Consider the following 15,049-nt stretch of genomic DNA (forward strand, 5'->3'; position numbering starts at 1 on the left):
GGTTTCAGGTTTATTATGCACAAATTATCTGGATGGGGGTATATTTAACTCATTATGTGAGAGACATTACTAAGAATGGGGTAATACATGAAATGGCTGCCTGCTCTACCGATATATGTATATTTATAACTAATCCCTTCCTTGGGGGAACTCGGTTGGAACTTCTTGTGACTAGGGGGTACCTAGCATGGAAAGGTTGAGTAAACACTGAATGAAGTACTTCAGCAAACAGTTGATGCTACATTCTACATTGGTTGCAAATCAAACACTTTATTCATAGTGACAGTTTTATGTACTTTATTTAACAAGTTAATAACTAATTTAGATCTCTTTTCAGCTGCATTGCTCATTCCTTATATGATATAATCTAATCACTGATCTGCAATAACTGCTACACTAGTATTATTCATAAGGACAAGAAAATATACTTTGCCCATGTACCTTTGCACTGCATGGAAAAGATGCATCCAGCTCATCCAAGTTGCATTGTTGTAAAACCACAGCGAACAGCGACAAGTGTAACGGTTTACAAGTTTCAAACCATATGGTTCTTCATCTATGTCGAAATGCGTAAGTGGTTCCTCCTGTCTTTGTTGCTGCACTGTGGATTTACAACAATGAAACAATGCACAAATCTTCTTGTACAGAGGCTGACAGGAGATCTGGATCCCTGGATTGCTAATGGGTTGGCTTAGGACTAAACCAAGGAGCGAAGTCTAAGGGGTTGGGAGTTCTTCACCATTAAACCCTACAAGGAGGTATGAACTTTTCCATCGGGAATCCCCAGGTCGCTATCCCCGGAGTAGTCTTCTGTTAGCAATGGCTGGCGTGTAGATGAACTGAAGATAACAAGCAGCGGTACAAAGGCAGCAGGCAAAAATCTTAGTCAGATAGGGCTCGGGTCAAGGCAAGCGGAGTCTGTTGTAAGTGGTAGACCGGTAGAGGCCAGAGTGGGCATCAGCTGGGTAAACGTAGTCAAATATACAAGTTGGATCAGAACCAGTAGTAGAAGGAACTAAACTCCTATGAGACAGCTAAAAGCAAATGGGCCTTATTGCTCGGGCAAGGAGAGGTGGAGGAAGGGTCATTAAGAATCTTGGGGCACTTGCTGAGGTCAGAGGCATTTAGCGTGTACAGGCCAGGAGCCAGAGCAGGCGTGCAACCTACGGAAAGAGCGGCGCAATGCAGGAAGAGAGCGGCTTAGAGGATGCTGGGTGACCCAGCGTTTTGAGAATGTCCTGCATGTGCTGGATATATCTTTTCTATGTTGACCTGCAACTACTGGCATGTCAGATGTCATTGCTGCTTAAAGAGGAAGCTTGAGAAGGAGCGGATACATTGCACCTTTTCACTCATAGGCGGAAGTTAAATTATGCCTTTACAATATGTAGACTGATAATGGATGGTACCAGGTTATGATACACAGTGAAAACAGCAGACTGGATGCAGAGCAACACACTATATAGAGGCAAACACTCAGAAAATCCATGCAACCAAATCAATGGGATAAAAAAAGCACAAATAAAGAGACAAATGCTCAGTTTACCGAAACTTTTCTCCTGCAAGGACATTCTTCAAGGTTACACTGTCCCAGCTAAGACACACAGGAAAAAAATTATGCAGAGGTGATGTGTACGCTTCAGTGACTGAATAGAGCGTTTGTCAGGCGTTGTAATAAACTTTTAGTCGATTTTATATTTAGTAAGAATGTAATCTTGTATATTATTATTAATTGCCCATCAAAGTTAAAAAAATTGCTGTACTTGCTTTATCAAATGTACATCAAATGGGCCGTATGATATCTGGATTTACAACAAATCGAAAGAAAAAGAAGGAATTTATCAGTGTAAAATGTTTATCAATAATCTGTCCTAATGTACAGTATTAACATATGACTTTAGTTAGCACATAGGTAGAGGACTATCAGTGGTGACTATTTAATAAAAACAGTTTTTTATTGGAATTATTTTATTACTTCAGAATCCCTAATATATATTTTTTTACCCCCAGTAAGTAAGAATTTTACTTGCTGGTGGGAGTTTGAATGGGTTCAGGCAGCTATTTAGTGACAGACATAAATCCAGCAATAGATTATGGTTAGAGTTTTTACTCACTATAGCGCAAAAGGACTTTAAGGCTATGTTCATACGTAGCTGAATTGCTGCAGATTTTCTTTCTGGATTTGCGGGCGGAAAATCCTCAGTGGAATAAAGTAGCAGCAAAGTGGAAGAGATTTTAACATGTGGAACTAACCTTTGGTGCAGATTTTTAAATCTGCAGCATGTTAATTTATGCTGCAGAAAGTGAACGGATTTAGTTGTGGATTTTCTCCATTTAATTAAATGAGTCAAATAAATTTAAATCCACAGGAAAACCCAATTGTTGTGGATTTTGTTGCAGATTACCCGTGGATCCGCAGCAAAATCCACAAATCTAGATAGTAAAATAAGTAAAAAAAAAAACTATTTTCACTTTACCTTGTGTTCCCTTAGCATCACCACGCTGGTCTCCTGGCTGGTCTCTATACAGCAGGTCACCAGTGATGACGTTTTATGTAGTCACGTGGCCGTTGCAGCCAACCGCAGAAGGCCGGGTGTACCCAAGCCAAGCAGTGGCCACAGGAGCACAAGGGGAGTATAATAAGTAGATTTCCCTGTGAATTTTGGGTTGGATCTGCGGCAAAATTTTCTGCAGCAAATTTGACTTGTGTGCATTTTTCTTAGGGTGAATTCACACGTCGCAGATTTTTCGATCATTTTCTATGTGGATTGCGCACCAAAAGTCTGTGGCAATTTAGAGTACAATGCATTGACATGTAGTGGAAAAAATCAGTACGGAAATCAGGATATGCTGCGCATTTTCAAAATGTGAAATGCATAGGGTGAAATACGAGGAATATTCCGCATGGAACACTAACACAAATCCACAGCTGACCACCTCTGGCCTTTACCTTATTGTGTAATATACAGATTTTATAGATCATTTCTGAGCCACTATATAGATCACAGTCGAGGATTGCATACAGTACATAGCAATCACTCAACCTAGTTTGAATTTTAAAATTGCTGTACAAATGGGAATTTGATAATAATTTTAATAATCTGCAGGACTGAGTGTAATTTATATTCCCTGCACGAGCTTTCAGCTGAGTGCACTTCACCACTTACAGCAGTCTGTATTCCCTCAATGCACTACAGACACTGACAAGTTTTATGTCAGTCTGTATTCTGCCTATGGCTCCTGCAGGGCAACCTCAAAAAAACCTGGGATGCCCCCCAACCTTGTAAGTTATTATAGATATACTCCCACCTGTGGAGGGATTCTGATAATATATTAGGGAACTGCTATTAAGGGAATTCCCTAATATAATCTTTATCGTTGCTTGTACAGTAGGTGGCCATCCTCCTCTGCTTCCTCCTATACAGACCTGATAAGAAGAGAAACGGTAATGCTAACTTACTGTAATGGTATTAGATTTAACCATGGTATTTCTTCAATGCAAATATTAGCAAGATGGGTAAATGAAAAAGAAATATAAGAATGCTACTAAAGCTGGTTGTCATGTGTAAAAACTAATGATGGCGATCACTGTTTTCATGTACTTATCGGCATTAGAGGAATAAAAGAGTCTGGCTATATACAAAGGCCAGCTGCCCCAATTTTTGACTCCGCTAATTCACATACAAACTAGAGTGATTTGTTGTTCTGCAATTAACACTCCTAATGTCTGAAAAAGTACAGAAGTTAGTACAGTTACAGCATAAAAGCTTATATAAGATCCTGTCAGAAGAGGAAAAAGGAATTCTCTACGAGGACGGGAAAGATCAATCCAAAGTGGGCCCGCCCTAGTAGGCACTTGTAGTAAGTAAATCTTACCGTTATTTGTAAACCAATACATAATTTACATACATTGAAATAACTATTGACTCTGGAAAGTAATCCTTTAGTTAGTAATATGGCTGTATTGCTATACATATTACTTACATTGTCATAGTGCTTTTTAACAATGGGCTCATAAAAACCAATGGCCTCCTTGTATTTATTTTCTTGCATGAACAAGACATGGGCCACATTCAGTTTCCATACATCATGTTCATTGCAAAACTCGACCGATTTACGGAAGATTTTCTCCACCATCTGATAGTTCTCCATGTTCCAGTATATTTTTGCCTGGGCCATTAAGACAGGAATATACCTAAATAAAACCAAAAAGTATTGTTAAAACTGAAAAAAGGGAATTAGAAAATGTTCTGTTAAAGCTGATCTATCCTGTACTATCTATGGGGAACATAGGCAGAGTATTAGAAGTAAACCAAACTGAAATATTGTACTATAATATTGTTACTAAGGGCTGCACAAATTCAAACACTTGTCCTAAAAGTTTGGAGACATCCAGATTCAGACCCCGTCTTGTGGAGTCTGGAGGATACTGAGAATATATCTTTAAATGTCTCAATAATGCTATGTGCATCCTGGTATCTGACCATCTGAAGACCATGTCTACTATTTATAGACCCTGAGAAGTATCTCCTACCCTTAGACCCAAAATATTTGTCAGATGTCCACTGTGAGAACCCTACAAGACTGAAACCGCAGTCAAGTATCATAAGATTTAGGAGCGGTGGCTCACCTCTAATGTCACACTGGCCATTAGGCCACTACAACTATCCACCAGGCCACTGACACCTCGTGTTAACACTGTATATAGGGTGTGGCGTGGGTCCATATATACTTAAGTATGGTTTGGTTCTGGGTCTACTAAATATCTCGGCAGCTGAGAGGATTTCCTGATTGTCTGTCTATAATGTGACTCTACAGCCTAAAGTGGTGGAGCCGGAAACTTGGCCTTGACCATGATGTTATTCACCTGATTATTCTCCTGTTCTATATCAATATATCTGCTGCAGGATTCAGTTTATACGTGTACACTTGGTGCAGTAACGATCCCACAGATGATCCAGGTAATTTGCAGAAATTTAACAGGTGATCTAATTTGCCTGGCTTATACCTGGCCTTTTATACACCGTATATCCCACACCAAGCCAGTGGCATCCCCCTTCAAGCCGGTTTACATCCACTACTGTTCCTCAGACAATAGCTCCTTCTGCCCAGTGACATTTTTTAATACCTTGTTAATGGTACCTGGGCTCTAGAGCCATGTCCTAACCTACACCGACCTCCTTAATGTTCCTTGGAGACCCCCATATTCTTCGCTTAGACCATGATTTCATACTTAAGTGGTAAGATTACCCATTACCTATATTCTTACATTATTTTGTTCTTTCTTGAGCTCTGTCAGATTTTTTTATGCATTTCGATATTTTTTGCACCCTGTGGATCTATCCTACTTACAATTTGTTAAAGTTTATTGTTCAATAAAATGTTCAAAGAAACATGTTAAAAGATCTGGTCTGGAGCTGGAAGATACTGCTATGTGAATTTCCGTCATAATATAGTGTCTACCTTGTTTAGAATGTGATTGATACTTGGTGTAGGCTCACTAAGAGTTTGCTGGGAGTCAAGGTATGTACAGTGCCATGCGGACATATTCACACCTTGGTGTTTTTCCTGTTTTGATGCATTACAAACTGGAATTAAAATCGATTTTTGGGGGGTTTATACTATTAGATTTATACAACATGCCTACCACCTTGTGTCACAGTAAAATATATTTAGCACCTTCAAAAATATAAGTAAGATAAAAAACTTTACTGTGCAGAAGTGTTCACTCCCTGAAATTTAATACTTTGTGAGGACACCTTTTGCTGCAATTACAGATGCAAGTCTCTTGGGGTATTTCTCTATTAGATTAGCACATCGAGATATTGGGATTTTTTCCAGTCAAAACTGCTCCAACACCTTTAAGTTAGTAGGGTTGCATTGGTGTAAATCATGTCACTGATTCCCAATTGGATTGAGGTCTGGGCTTTCACTAGGACGTTCCAAGACATGTAAATGTGTCCCCGTAAACCCCTCCAGTGTAGCTTTTGCAGTATATTTAGGGTCATTGTCCTGATGGAAGGTGAACCTCTGTCCCAGTCTCAAATCTCTGGCAGACCAAAACAGGTTGTCCTGTATTTACGGACATCCATTTTTCCGTTCAACCCCAACCAACTTTCCAGTTCCTGCTGATAAAAATCATTCCCAGAGCATGATGGTGCAACCTCCATGCTTCACTATGGGAATGGAGTTCTTGGGGTGATGGAAAGTGTTGGGTTTGTGCCACACTTTGCCTTTCCCATAATGGACAGAAAGTAACATTTTAGTCTCATCTGACCAGAGAACCTTCTTCTATGTGTTTGGGCGTCTGCCCCATGCTGTTTGGCAAACTCAAAACGTGTTTTCTTAAGCTTTTCTTTAAGCAATGGCTTTTTTCTGGACACTCTACCATTAAGGCCTCATGCACACGACCGTAGCCGTGTGCACGGCCGAGATTTCCGGGTCGGCCGGTCACGGAGTGACAGCCACGAGCCGCCCGCAAATCACGGGCCATGCACATGGCCGCGGCCATTATTTTCAATGAGCCTGGACCGCAGAACACATAATAAGGCTTGCCCGTTCTTTCTGCGGACCGGGCTCCGGGGCCATGCACGGACCGTGAAAACCACGGTCTTGTGCATGGCCCCATAGGGATGAATGGGGCCGCAATTCTCCCATGGATTTTCGGGGGAATTGTGGCCGCAAAAGCACGTTCATATGCATGGGGCCTAAGCCCAACTCTGTGAAGTGTACGGCTTATAGTGGTCCTATGGACAGATACTTCCATCTTCGCTGTGGATCTTTGCAGTTCCTTTATTGTTATCGTTGGTGTCTTTGTTAAGTCTCTAATTAATGCCCTCCATGGTTTTTTTGATGGGCGGTCTTCTCTTGTCAGGTTTGTAGTTGTACAATATTCTTTCCTTTTTGTTATAATGGATGTAATGGTGTTCTGTGGGATGTTTAATGTTTGGTATATTTTTCCTTAACCCAACCCTGATCTATACTGCTCTACAACTTTGTCTCTGACCTGTTTGAAGAGCTCCCTGTTGCTTGCTTAGTGGTGTTACAGACTCAGGGGCCTTTCAGAACGGGGGCATTTCCGACATCATGTGACAGATCATGTGACATTTTGATTGCACACAGCGGGACCTTATTTAACCAACTATGGGACTTGTGAAATTAATTGGTCTGACCAGACATTATTTAGGGGATTCATCGCATAAATATTCATAGTACTCCTCTAACTTTTCAGATTTTAGTTATTTTATTATTCTTTGTACACAAAGTATTTTATTTTTTAATTTCATTTTTTTAAATTTGGACTACTTGGTCAGGTCCATTAGATAAAATCACATTTTTGAAATCCATTTTCATTCCAGATTGTAATGCAACACACCAAGGTTGTGAATACTTTTGCAAAACACTGTATGTTGGTATGTGTGCACTCTGACTGACTGACTGCCCTGTACAGGTCAGTATTTCTTCTTATGCCTTAGACTGCCATCAGCGGACTATGTCTGTCTGAGATCCAGCGTGTTTATTTTACTTTGAACGGACGATTAATACGGCATCAATAGGCTCTTGTATACTGCTATACCTTTTGTTTTCAATTTTTGAGATGTTGTCTATTTTTTATATGCTTTTATGTATGTAAACTTTTTAAATAAAGCCTGTATTGTTCATTGCAAAAAAACAAACAAACAAAAACTTCTGGCACTGGGCTTGTCAGTCCCCAGTATGTCCGGATTAAGGCCTCCCACACCCACATGGCATACATCCCCATACTTGGAAGACTGGGGTGAAGTCAGACTCTGGACTTACTGCATGCGGAATGGCCCAGCACTAGCAAATTACAGCGTTCTCCGGCATCGATTCCTGAAAAGCAATATATCAATTTTCTCTGCCTATATATCCAATGCTACCCATAATTTGGAAATTATAATATTGCTGACTGGTATCTGGGTATCTGATCTTTTCAGTGAATGATGGCAACATTTGTACTAGTACAGCTGCTGATAACACGATGCAAATGTTTGTTGATGCAGAAATTACTGCAAATAATTGAACAAATAATATAATGTTGGCCTACACCTAGTATTGATTTTTTGTTCCTAATGCTAATTTATCAAAGCGGAGATGAAAGCAATGGGATCATTTCTTAAAGAGGAGCAAGATGGTTTCAGAGGTAAGAAACATGGTAAGGAAGCCCCCCAAAAAATACCAAAATGAGGAATCCCATCTGGTCACAAAGGTTTAAAAGTTCTCCAACCATAAAGGGGTTTGGTAAAAAATTGAAAAGTTTACAATAAATTTAAATATTGCTTTGTTTTAAGGCAACAATGTTATGAAATAGTCTTACTTTTCTAGGGCTTCGTTATATTCACCCACAGCCTTTTTAACTGCTTCATCGTCCCGGTTTAATCTCGCTTCTTGTACCTTATTAATGCAAATTAAATAAGTAAAAAAATACAACTTTAAACAGAGATAAGCAACATTTAATTCTATGCCATCATTAGATCTCATGTGTGGAGTGCCAACTTCTATAAAGCCCGCACAATGAGAAAAAAGGCCTGTTATTACATCAGTCCCTAAATAAAGGACCAACTCAGTTGTGGACCGTGTTTTATCCTGTGTTCCCAAGTCAACAATTCCTGTCTGTGCTGCTGTCATTTAGTGTTATTATGGGGACATTGTGTGAAATGAAAACATTATCCTCAAATATCAATGCATATAAACACGATTCAATCTAGTTAGAACGTGAATGGATTATTGATGCGAATTGATTATTTGATTATGTACATATTCCAAGTCTGAAGAAGTCTAGACCACGAGAGTTATCATGGGGACACTGGAGCAAGCTTTAGGCCTTTAACTAGAAATTATAACACTGATAACAAGTAAACTATTAAATCTGTTTTGACATTTGTCATTTAAGACCTTTTACTTAAATCTTCAGTATAGGCGGAGGTTACACCTGCATTGTGACTTCTGTTTTTCTATACCGTCATAGGAGCAGAAAAACACAATTCAAGCTGTGACGGATCTATCACACTACAGACACCAATGGCGCCCAACAGACCCATTTGACTTATAATGGGGTTCTGTCGGGTCCCTTTGCAGTGTCGGTCATATTGATAGTGCTGCATGCTGCACTATTCTTCCCATCAAACATGACGGAATCTACAACAATGGCTCCTGAGGGACATTCCGATGCAGATGTGAACAGAGCCTTAATGACTTATCATTCAATGATAGTTAAGAACCACAGCAATATTGCACCATAAGTTCACACGTAGCGTAAATACTGCAGATTTTCCGCACTGGATTTCGTTGCGAAAAATCTCCAGCATAATACAGTAGCAGCAAAGTGGATGAAATTTGAACCAATCTCATCCACACGCTACATAAATGTTGAGCGGAAAAAACGCTCAGAAATTGATCTGTGGTGCAATATTTCAATCTGCAGCATGTCAATTGTATTTGTGTAATTGCTACTTATTTGCTGAAGGTTTTCCCCATTGAATTAAATGGGAAGGTAAAACCTGCAACAAATAGATGTTGCGTTTTTTGCGGCGGGAAAGGAGCGATTCCATTGCAAAAAACGTAACTAAAGAAAAAAAAATCTAAGGCCTCATGCACACTACCGTAGCCATGTGCACAGCCGTGATTTTCGGGTCGGCTGGCTGCGGAGTGTCATTATTTTATATGAGCCTGGACCGCAAAACACGGCCGTAATAAGACACGTTCTTTCTTTTTGCGGTCCAGACTCCTGGGCCATGCATGGACCGTGGAAACCACAGCCGTGTGCGTGGGCCCATTGAAAAAATGAATGGGGCTGCAATTCACCCGTGGATTTTAGGGGGAATTGCGGCCGCAAAAGCACGTTCGTGTGCATGGGGCCTTATACTTACCCAGAATTCTGTATTTCTTTGTCCAGCCAATCACCGGCTGCAGTGGTCACATTGAATGAAACGTCATCCGAGGAGGCCGGCCTGTAGGACGGGAGAGGGACGTGTCACCATGGCTACGTAAGTGTTAAACCTTTTTTCTACCTGCAGTTTTCTGCACCAGGCATTATGGTTGAAAAACTGCACCCCAATTTGGTGCGTTTTTTCTGCCCGATTTACCTGCAGTGCACAGGGCAGATAAGGCTGTGTAATTTTACGCAGCGTATCCTCCCTGTGTGAACATAGCCTAAAGAAGACAGACCAAACCCTGTGGGAAAGGTGACCTCTCGAGCAGCACCTGCTCACGGGTTCCAGAAGTCACAAAAGAGAACATCCTGACCACAAGGGATCCCACTCATCCATGTCTGGATATCATTTCTAGTAGGGTCTGTAACAGGACTGAATATCTGGCCTGTTGTTCTCCAAGCAGTAGGGTGCGTTTTGGAGATAGTTGTTACTGCCTCTTTGTTCCAGACCTGGTGGGATAAAGCATCTGCTATCATTTATCTCATTGAATGCCGTAGGCTGAATTGTCATACAAGTCTGGTGAAATCAACGCATTTTCCATCTACTTATATAGTTTGATTGTTGTTTTCTGCAATTATTGAGGTTTATTGAGGCGGTGGTCATTGAATAGACACTTACCCCCTTACGCTTTTGCATAATTTCTGCGATATCTGGTCAGTGGGTTGGAATGCTCTTTTTTAGGTTGTGATAATGTCGGACAACCTATAATTGTGTGAGTAATGAATAAAAGTAAATTTTTAAGTAGCTACCCTAGGTGATATGTTTATATAAATTGTTTTAACAGGTTCCCGACCGCTGGCCGTAAATATACGGCCAGCGGTCAGGGTCTCTAAAGTCCGCCGTATAGACTATTTACGGCGGCACTTCAGAGACTGTGCACGCGCGATCGCGTGCACACAGCTCTATGCCCTGGCTGTTGCTAACAGCCATGGGCACTGGGCAGAATGTCAGGGGTCAATCTTTTGGCCCCTGAACATGTGATCGCTGTGACAACCAATCACAGCGATCACATGCATTTCTGCATAGAAAACAGTGTGCACGCGATCGCGTGCACACAGCCCTGTGCCCACGCTGTTACTAACAGCTCTGGGCACTGGGCAGAGTATCAGGGACCAATCTGATGGTCCCTGAACATGTGGTCGCTGTGAAAACCTATCACAGCGACCACATTTGTTTTATTTTGACTTTTCTGGCAGTAAATCTCCTGCCTCTTTTCTTCTCCTCAAACATTGTTTCAGTTTGAGGAGAAGAAGAGACTCGGGAGAATTGCTGCCAGAAGATTACAGTGAAAAAAAATACAGTTACACTAAAACATTCTCTGTATAGATAGATTTCTATCTATCTATACAATCTATCTATCCATCTATCTTTTTTTCTATATATCTACCTTTCTATCTTTTATTCTATTAGAATAGGCAGGTAGGGAGTATATAATTATATATATATCCACATATATATAATATATATAGCAATAGCGGTTTATTTTTTTGTTAGCGGTAGTGTAGATATATATAGCAGTTAGTTTGTGTGTTTTATATAAAAAAAAAAACAAACAAACAAACAATTTGTTTAGTTAGTGTTAGTGTTAGTTACGTTATGGCGAGGAAGTTGTTTAGCGCCGAGGAGGCATACGCCATGCTGTGGTCTGAGTCGGAGACCGCATCAGAGATGGCGTCCGAGATGGAACCTGTTTTAGGTAGTGACGATGACAGCGTCACTTCAGGTTCATCTTCAGGGGACGTTGTCCCTGATGCAGTTGAAACTGCAGAACATGAAAGTGCAGGGCCAAGTAGCGCTGTAGCACGGGACAGCCTGGTCCCTTCAGTCCAGGCTCTTGTATGGGCACCTGCCCCATCTTTTGGGCCTAGAATCCACGGATTTACTGCCACTCCTGGCATAACCGTGGACAATACAAATTTTGTCCAAATGGATTACTTCCATTTATTTATAACGGACGACATCCTAAATCAGATTGTCCACGAAACAAATTTATATGCCACGCAATATATAAGGCAGAAACCTTCATCCACCCATGCCAGAGATTGGACGCCCACCAATTTGCTGGAATTAAAAAAATTTTTGGGGCTCACCCTAAATATGGGTATTGTCAAAAAGCCCTCCATTAGGTCTTACTGGTCAACAAGACCCGCCCAAGCCACCCCAGTATATTCTGCAGTAATGCCTAGGTCTCGTTATGAGACAATAATGAGGTTCCTCCACTTCAATGACAACGCACAGGCCCCCCTAAGTACCGATACAAACCGGGATCGGTTGTTCAAAATAAGACCGCTAATAAATTCCCTGAATAATTTATTTCTGCAACTCTACACCCCTGAGCAGAATATAAGTGTGGACGAATCCCTCCTCAACTTTCATGGCAGACTTAGCTTTCGCCAATATCTACCTTCAAAAAGGGCAAGATATGGCGTTAAGCTCTACAAATTGTGTGAAAGCGGGTCAGGATATACCACCGCCTTCAGAATTTATGAAGGGCGGGACCGCACAATAAATGTTCCTGGATGCCCCCCTGATCTTTCCACCAGCAGTAAGATCGTGTGGGAGATAATGCAGCCTCTGCTTCACAAGGGGTACCACCTGTACTGTGATAATTTTTATTCCAGTGTGCCCCTGTTTAGGCATTTGCATGCTGCAAGGACTGGGGCATGTGGTACCATGCGCAAAAACAGAATTGGTTTTCCACAGCAATTAGTGGGGAAGCGCATGGTAAAGGGGGACTCCTGTGCTTATGCATCTGAAGAATTGCTGGCGGTCAAGTTCAGGGATCGCAAAGATGTGTATGTGCTAAGCACGATTCATACCGCAGGAACAGTGGCAGTGAGGGAAAGGGGGGCAACATCGGACAAGCACAAACCAGTGAGCGTGTCCGAATATAACAAGTACATGGGGGGGGTGGATTTAAGCGACCAGGTTTTACAGCCTTATTTAGTAAAACGCAAAACTAAAACCTGGTACAAAAAAGTGGCCATTTATCTGTTACAGGTGGCCATCCACAACTCATTTGTGCTCTACAAAAAAAACAGAGGCAGAGACACAAGGAAAAAATTATTGAAGGCCTCATTTTTGATTTTCAGGACACCCGAGAATGCCCCCAGTCTGAGGATGTCACGCGACTGACTGAAAGACACTTCATCAGTCGGATTCCCCCAACACCAACCAGAAGCAACCCCCAGAAAAAGTGCCGCGTCTGCAGAAAAGACGGGCACCGCAAAGATTCCCGATATTTCTGTCCCTCATGTCCCTCACAACCAGGCCTGTGCATTGAGCCATGTTTTAAAAAATACCACACTGTTCTGAATTATTAGATTTTAGTTAATTCGTTGAAAATATATTTGCCCTACATTACGTTTTTATTTTTCCCCTGATTTTACTCCAAGGGTGAGGGAGGGAATGGGTGGGGGGGGGGGGGGGTGGATGTCATGTTTGCATATTCTCTAAAGTTCATCTGCTGGAGAGCTCCATTTGCATAAACCTGCAATTTCTTATTTTAGAAAACCCCAAAAAAAAAATTCCCATTATACCCCTAGATGAATATTTTGGGATTTCTGCTTCAAGAGCAGATATTTTGGAAGTGTTATAGAAACTCTGTAGAGTTTTGTAAAACCAGCTTTGAAAAAAAGCGATTTGTGAAATAAGCTTCTTCTATCGTCCGCCCTCCTACTTCTCTATGTGATAAATAAGACACACATTTTTGGTATCCCCATGCTCAGGAGAAGTGGAAGAATGTGAAAGGAGATGAATTTTGGCCGTGGTCTATGCCGTGTGTGAAAAATGCTGGTATAAACTGACGCATTTGCTAAAAAATTGCTAATTTTATTTTGATCCATCTTATTCAAGAAACTTTCAGAAGAAAACTGGACTGTCTAAAAATATGATAAACCCCTTGAAGGAAACCTTGTGGGGTCTACTTGCGTGAATGAAGTCATTTATGGGGTGATTCTAATCTTTCAGCAGCATTAGGCCCCCCAGAAAACAGTATGCGGCTATAAAGTCAAGTGCAGAATTCCTGGACCGAAAAGGCCAAAAAGCCTCCTTTTATGCCAAGCCCTGGCACATGCCCGTGAATAAAGCACACATATTTGGTATCCCCATGCACAGGAGAAGTGGAAGAATGTGAAATGCGATGAATTTTGTCCGTGGTCCATTTTGTATGTGAAAAAGCTAGCATAAACTGACGCATTTGTTAAAAAAAAAGGTAATTTTATTTTTTTCCATCTTATTCAAGAAACTTTCAGAGGAAAACTGGACTGTCTAAAAATATGATAAACCCCTTGAAGGAAACCTTGTGGGGTCTACTTGTGTGAATGAAGTCATTTATGGGGTGATTCTAATGTTTCAGCAGCATTACGCCCACCAGAAAACAGTATGCTACTATAAAATCAAATGCTAAATTCCTGGACCGAAAAGCCTCCTTTTATGCCAAGCCCTGGCACATGCCCGCACAGTGAATAAGGCACACATATTTGGTATCCCCATGCACGGGAGAAGTGGAAGAATGTGAAAGGAGATGAATTTTGTCCGTGGTCTATACCGTGTGTGAAAAATACTAGCCTAAACTGACGCATTTGCTAAAAAATAGCTGATTTTTTTTTGTTCCATCTTATTCAAGAAACTTTCAGAAGAAAACTGGACTTGCTAAAAATATGATAAACCCCTTGAAGGAAACCTTGTGGGGTCTACTTGTGCGAATGAAGTCATTTATGGGGTGATTCTAATGTTTCAGCAGCATTACACCCCCCAGAAAACAGTATGCGGCTATAAAATCAAATGCAAAATTCCTGGACCGAAAAGCCTCCTTTTATGCCAAGCCCTGGCACATGCCCGCACAGTGAATAAGGCACACATATTTGGTATCCCCATGCACGGGAGAAGTGGAAGAATGTGAAAGGAGATTAATTTTGTCCGTGGTCCATACCGTGTGTGAAAAATGCTAGCATAAACTGGCGCAATTGCTAAATTCTTGCATTTTTTTCAAATTTTGCCCACTTTAGAGAAAAAAATAAAAATGATATATACTGACAAATGCCACTAAAACAAAGCCCTATCTGTCCTTTAAAAAGAGTGTAAAATTCAAAGAT

General features: G+C 41.0%; 2 protein-coding genes across 3 annotated transcripts in view; one reads left to right on the forward strand and one right to left on the reverse strand.

The window, feature by feature from the left end:
- The window catches only part of LOC142748938 (uncharacterized), a 148,153-nt gene that overhangs the window by 56,042 nt on the left and 77,062 nt on the right, over nt 1–15,049 (forward strand). The gene's annotated exons all lie outside the window — the stretch shown is intronic.
- Nucleotides 1–15,049, reverse strand: part of LOC142748937 (intraflagellar transport protein 70A) — a 73,217-nt gene that overhangs the window by 29,148 nt on the left and 29,020 nt on the right. Inside the window, exons 13-15 of one of the 2 annotated variants that reach the window (XM_075856351.1) lie at nt 8,339–8,415; nt 3,985–4,195; nt 1,547–1,594 (exon numbers count right to left, since the gene is read on the reverse strand). In XM_075856351.1, coding sequence (XP_075712466.1) covers nt 1,547–1,594; nt 3,985–4,195; nt 8,339–8,415 — 336 coding nt within the window. The remainder of the gene's footprint in view (nt 1–1,546; nt 1,595–3,984; nt 4,196–8,338; nt 8,416–15,049) is intronic. The other variant, XM_075856352.1, reaches the window with a different exon arrangement.

The sequence above is a fragment of the Rhinoderma darwinii genome, chromosome 3 (genome assembly GCF_050947455.1).
Source record: "Rhinoderma darwinii isolate aRhiDar2 chromosome 3, aRhiDar2.hap1, whole genome shotgun sequence".
Lineage (NCBI taxonomy): Eukaryota > Metazoa > Chordata > Amphibia > Anura > Rhinodermatidae > Rhinoderma > Rhinoderma darwinii.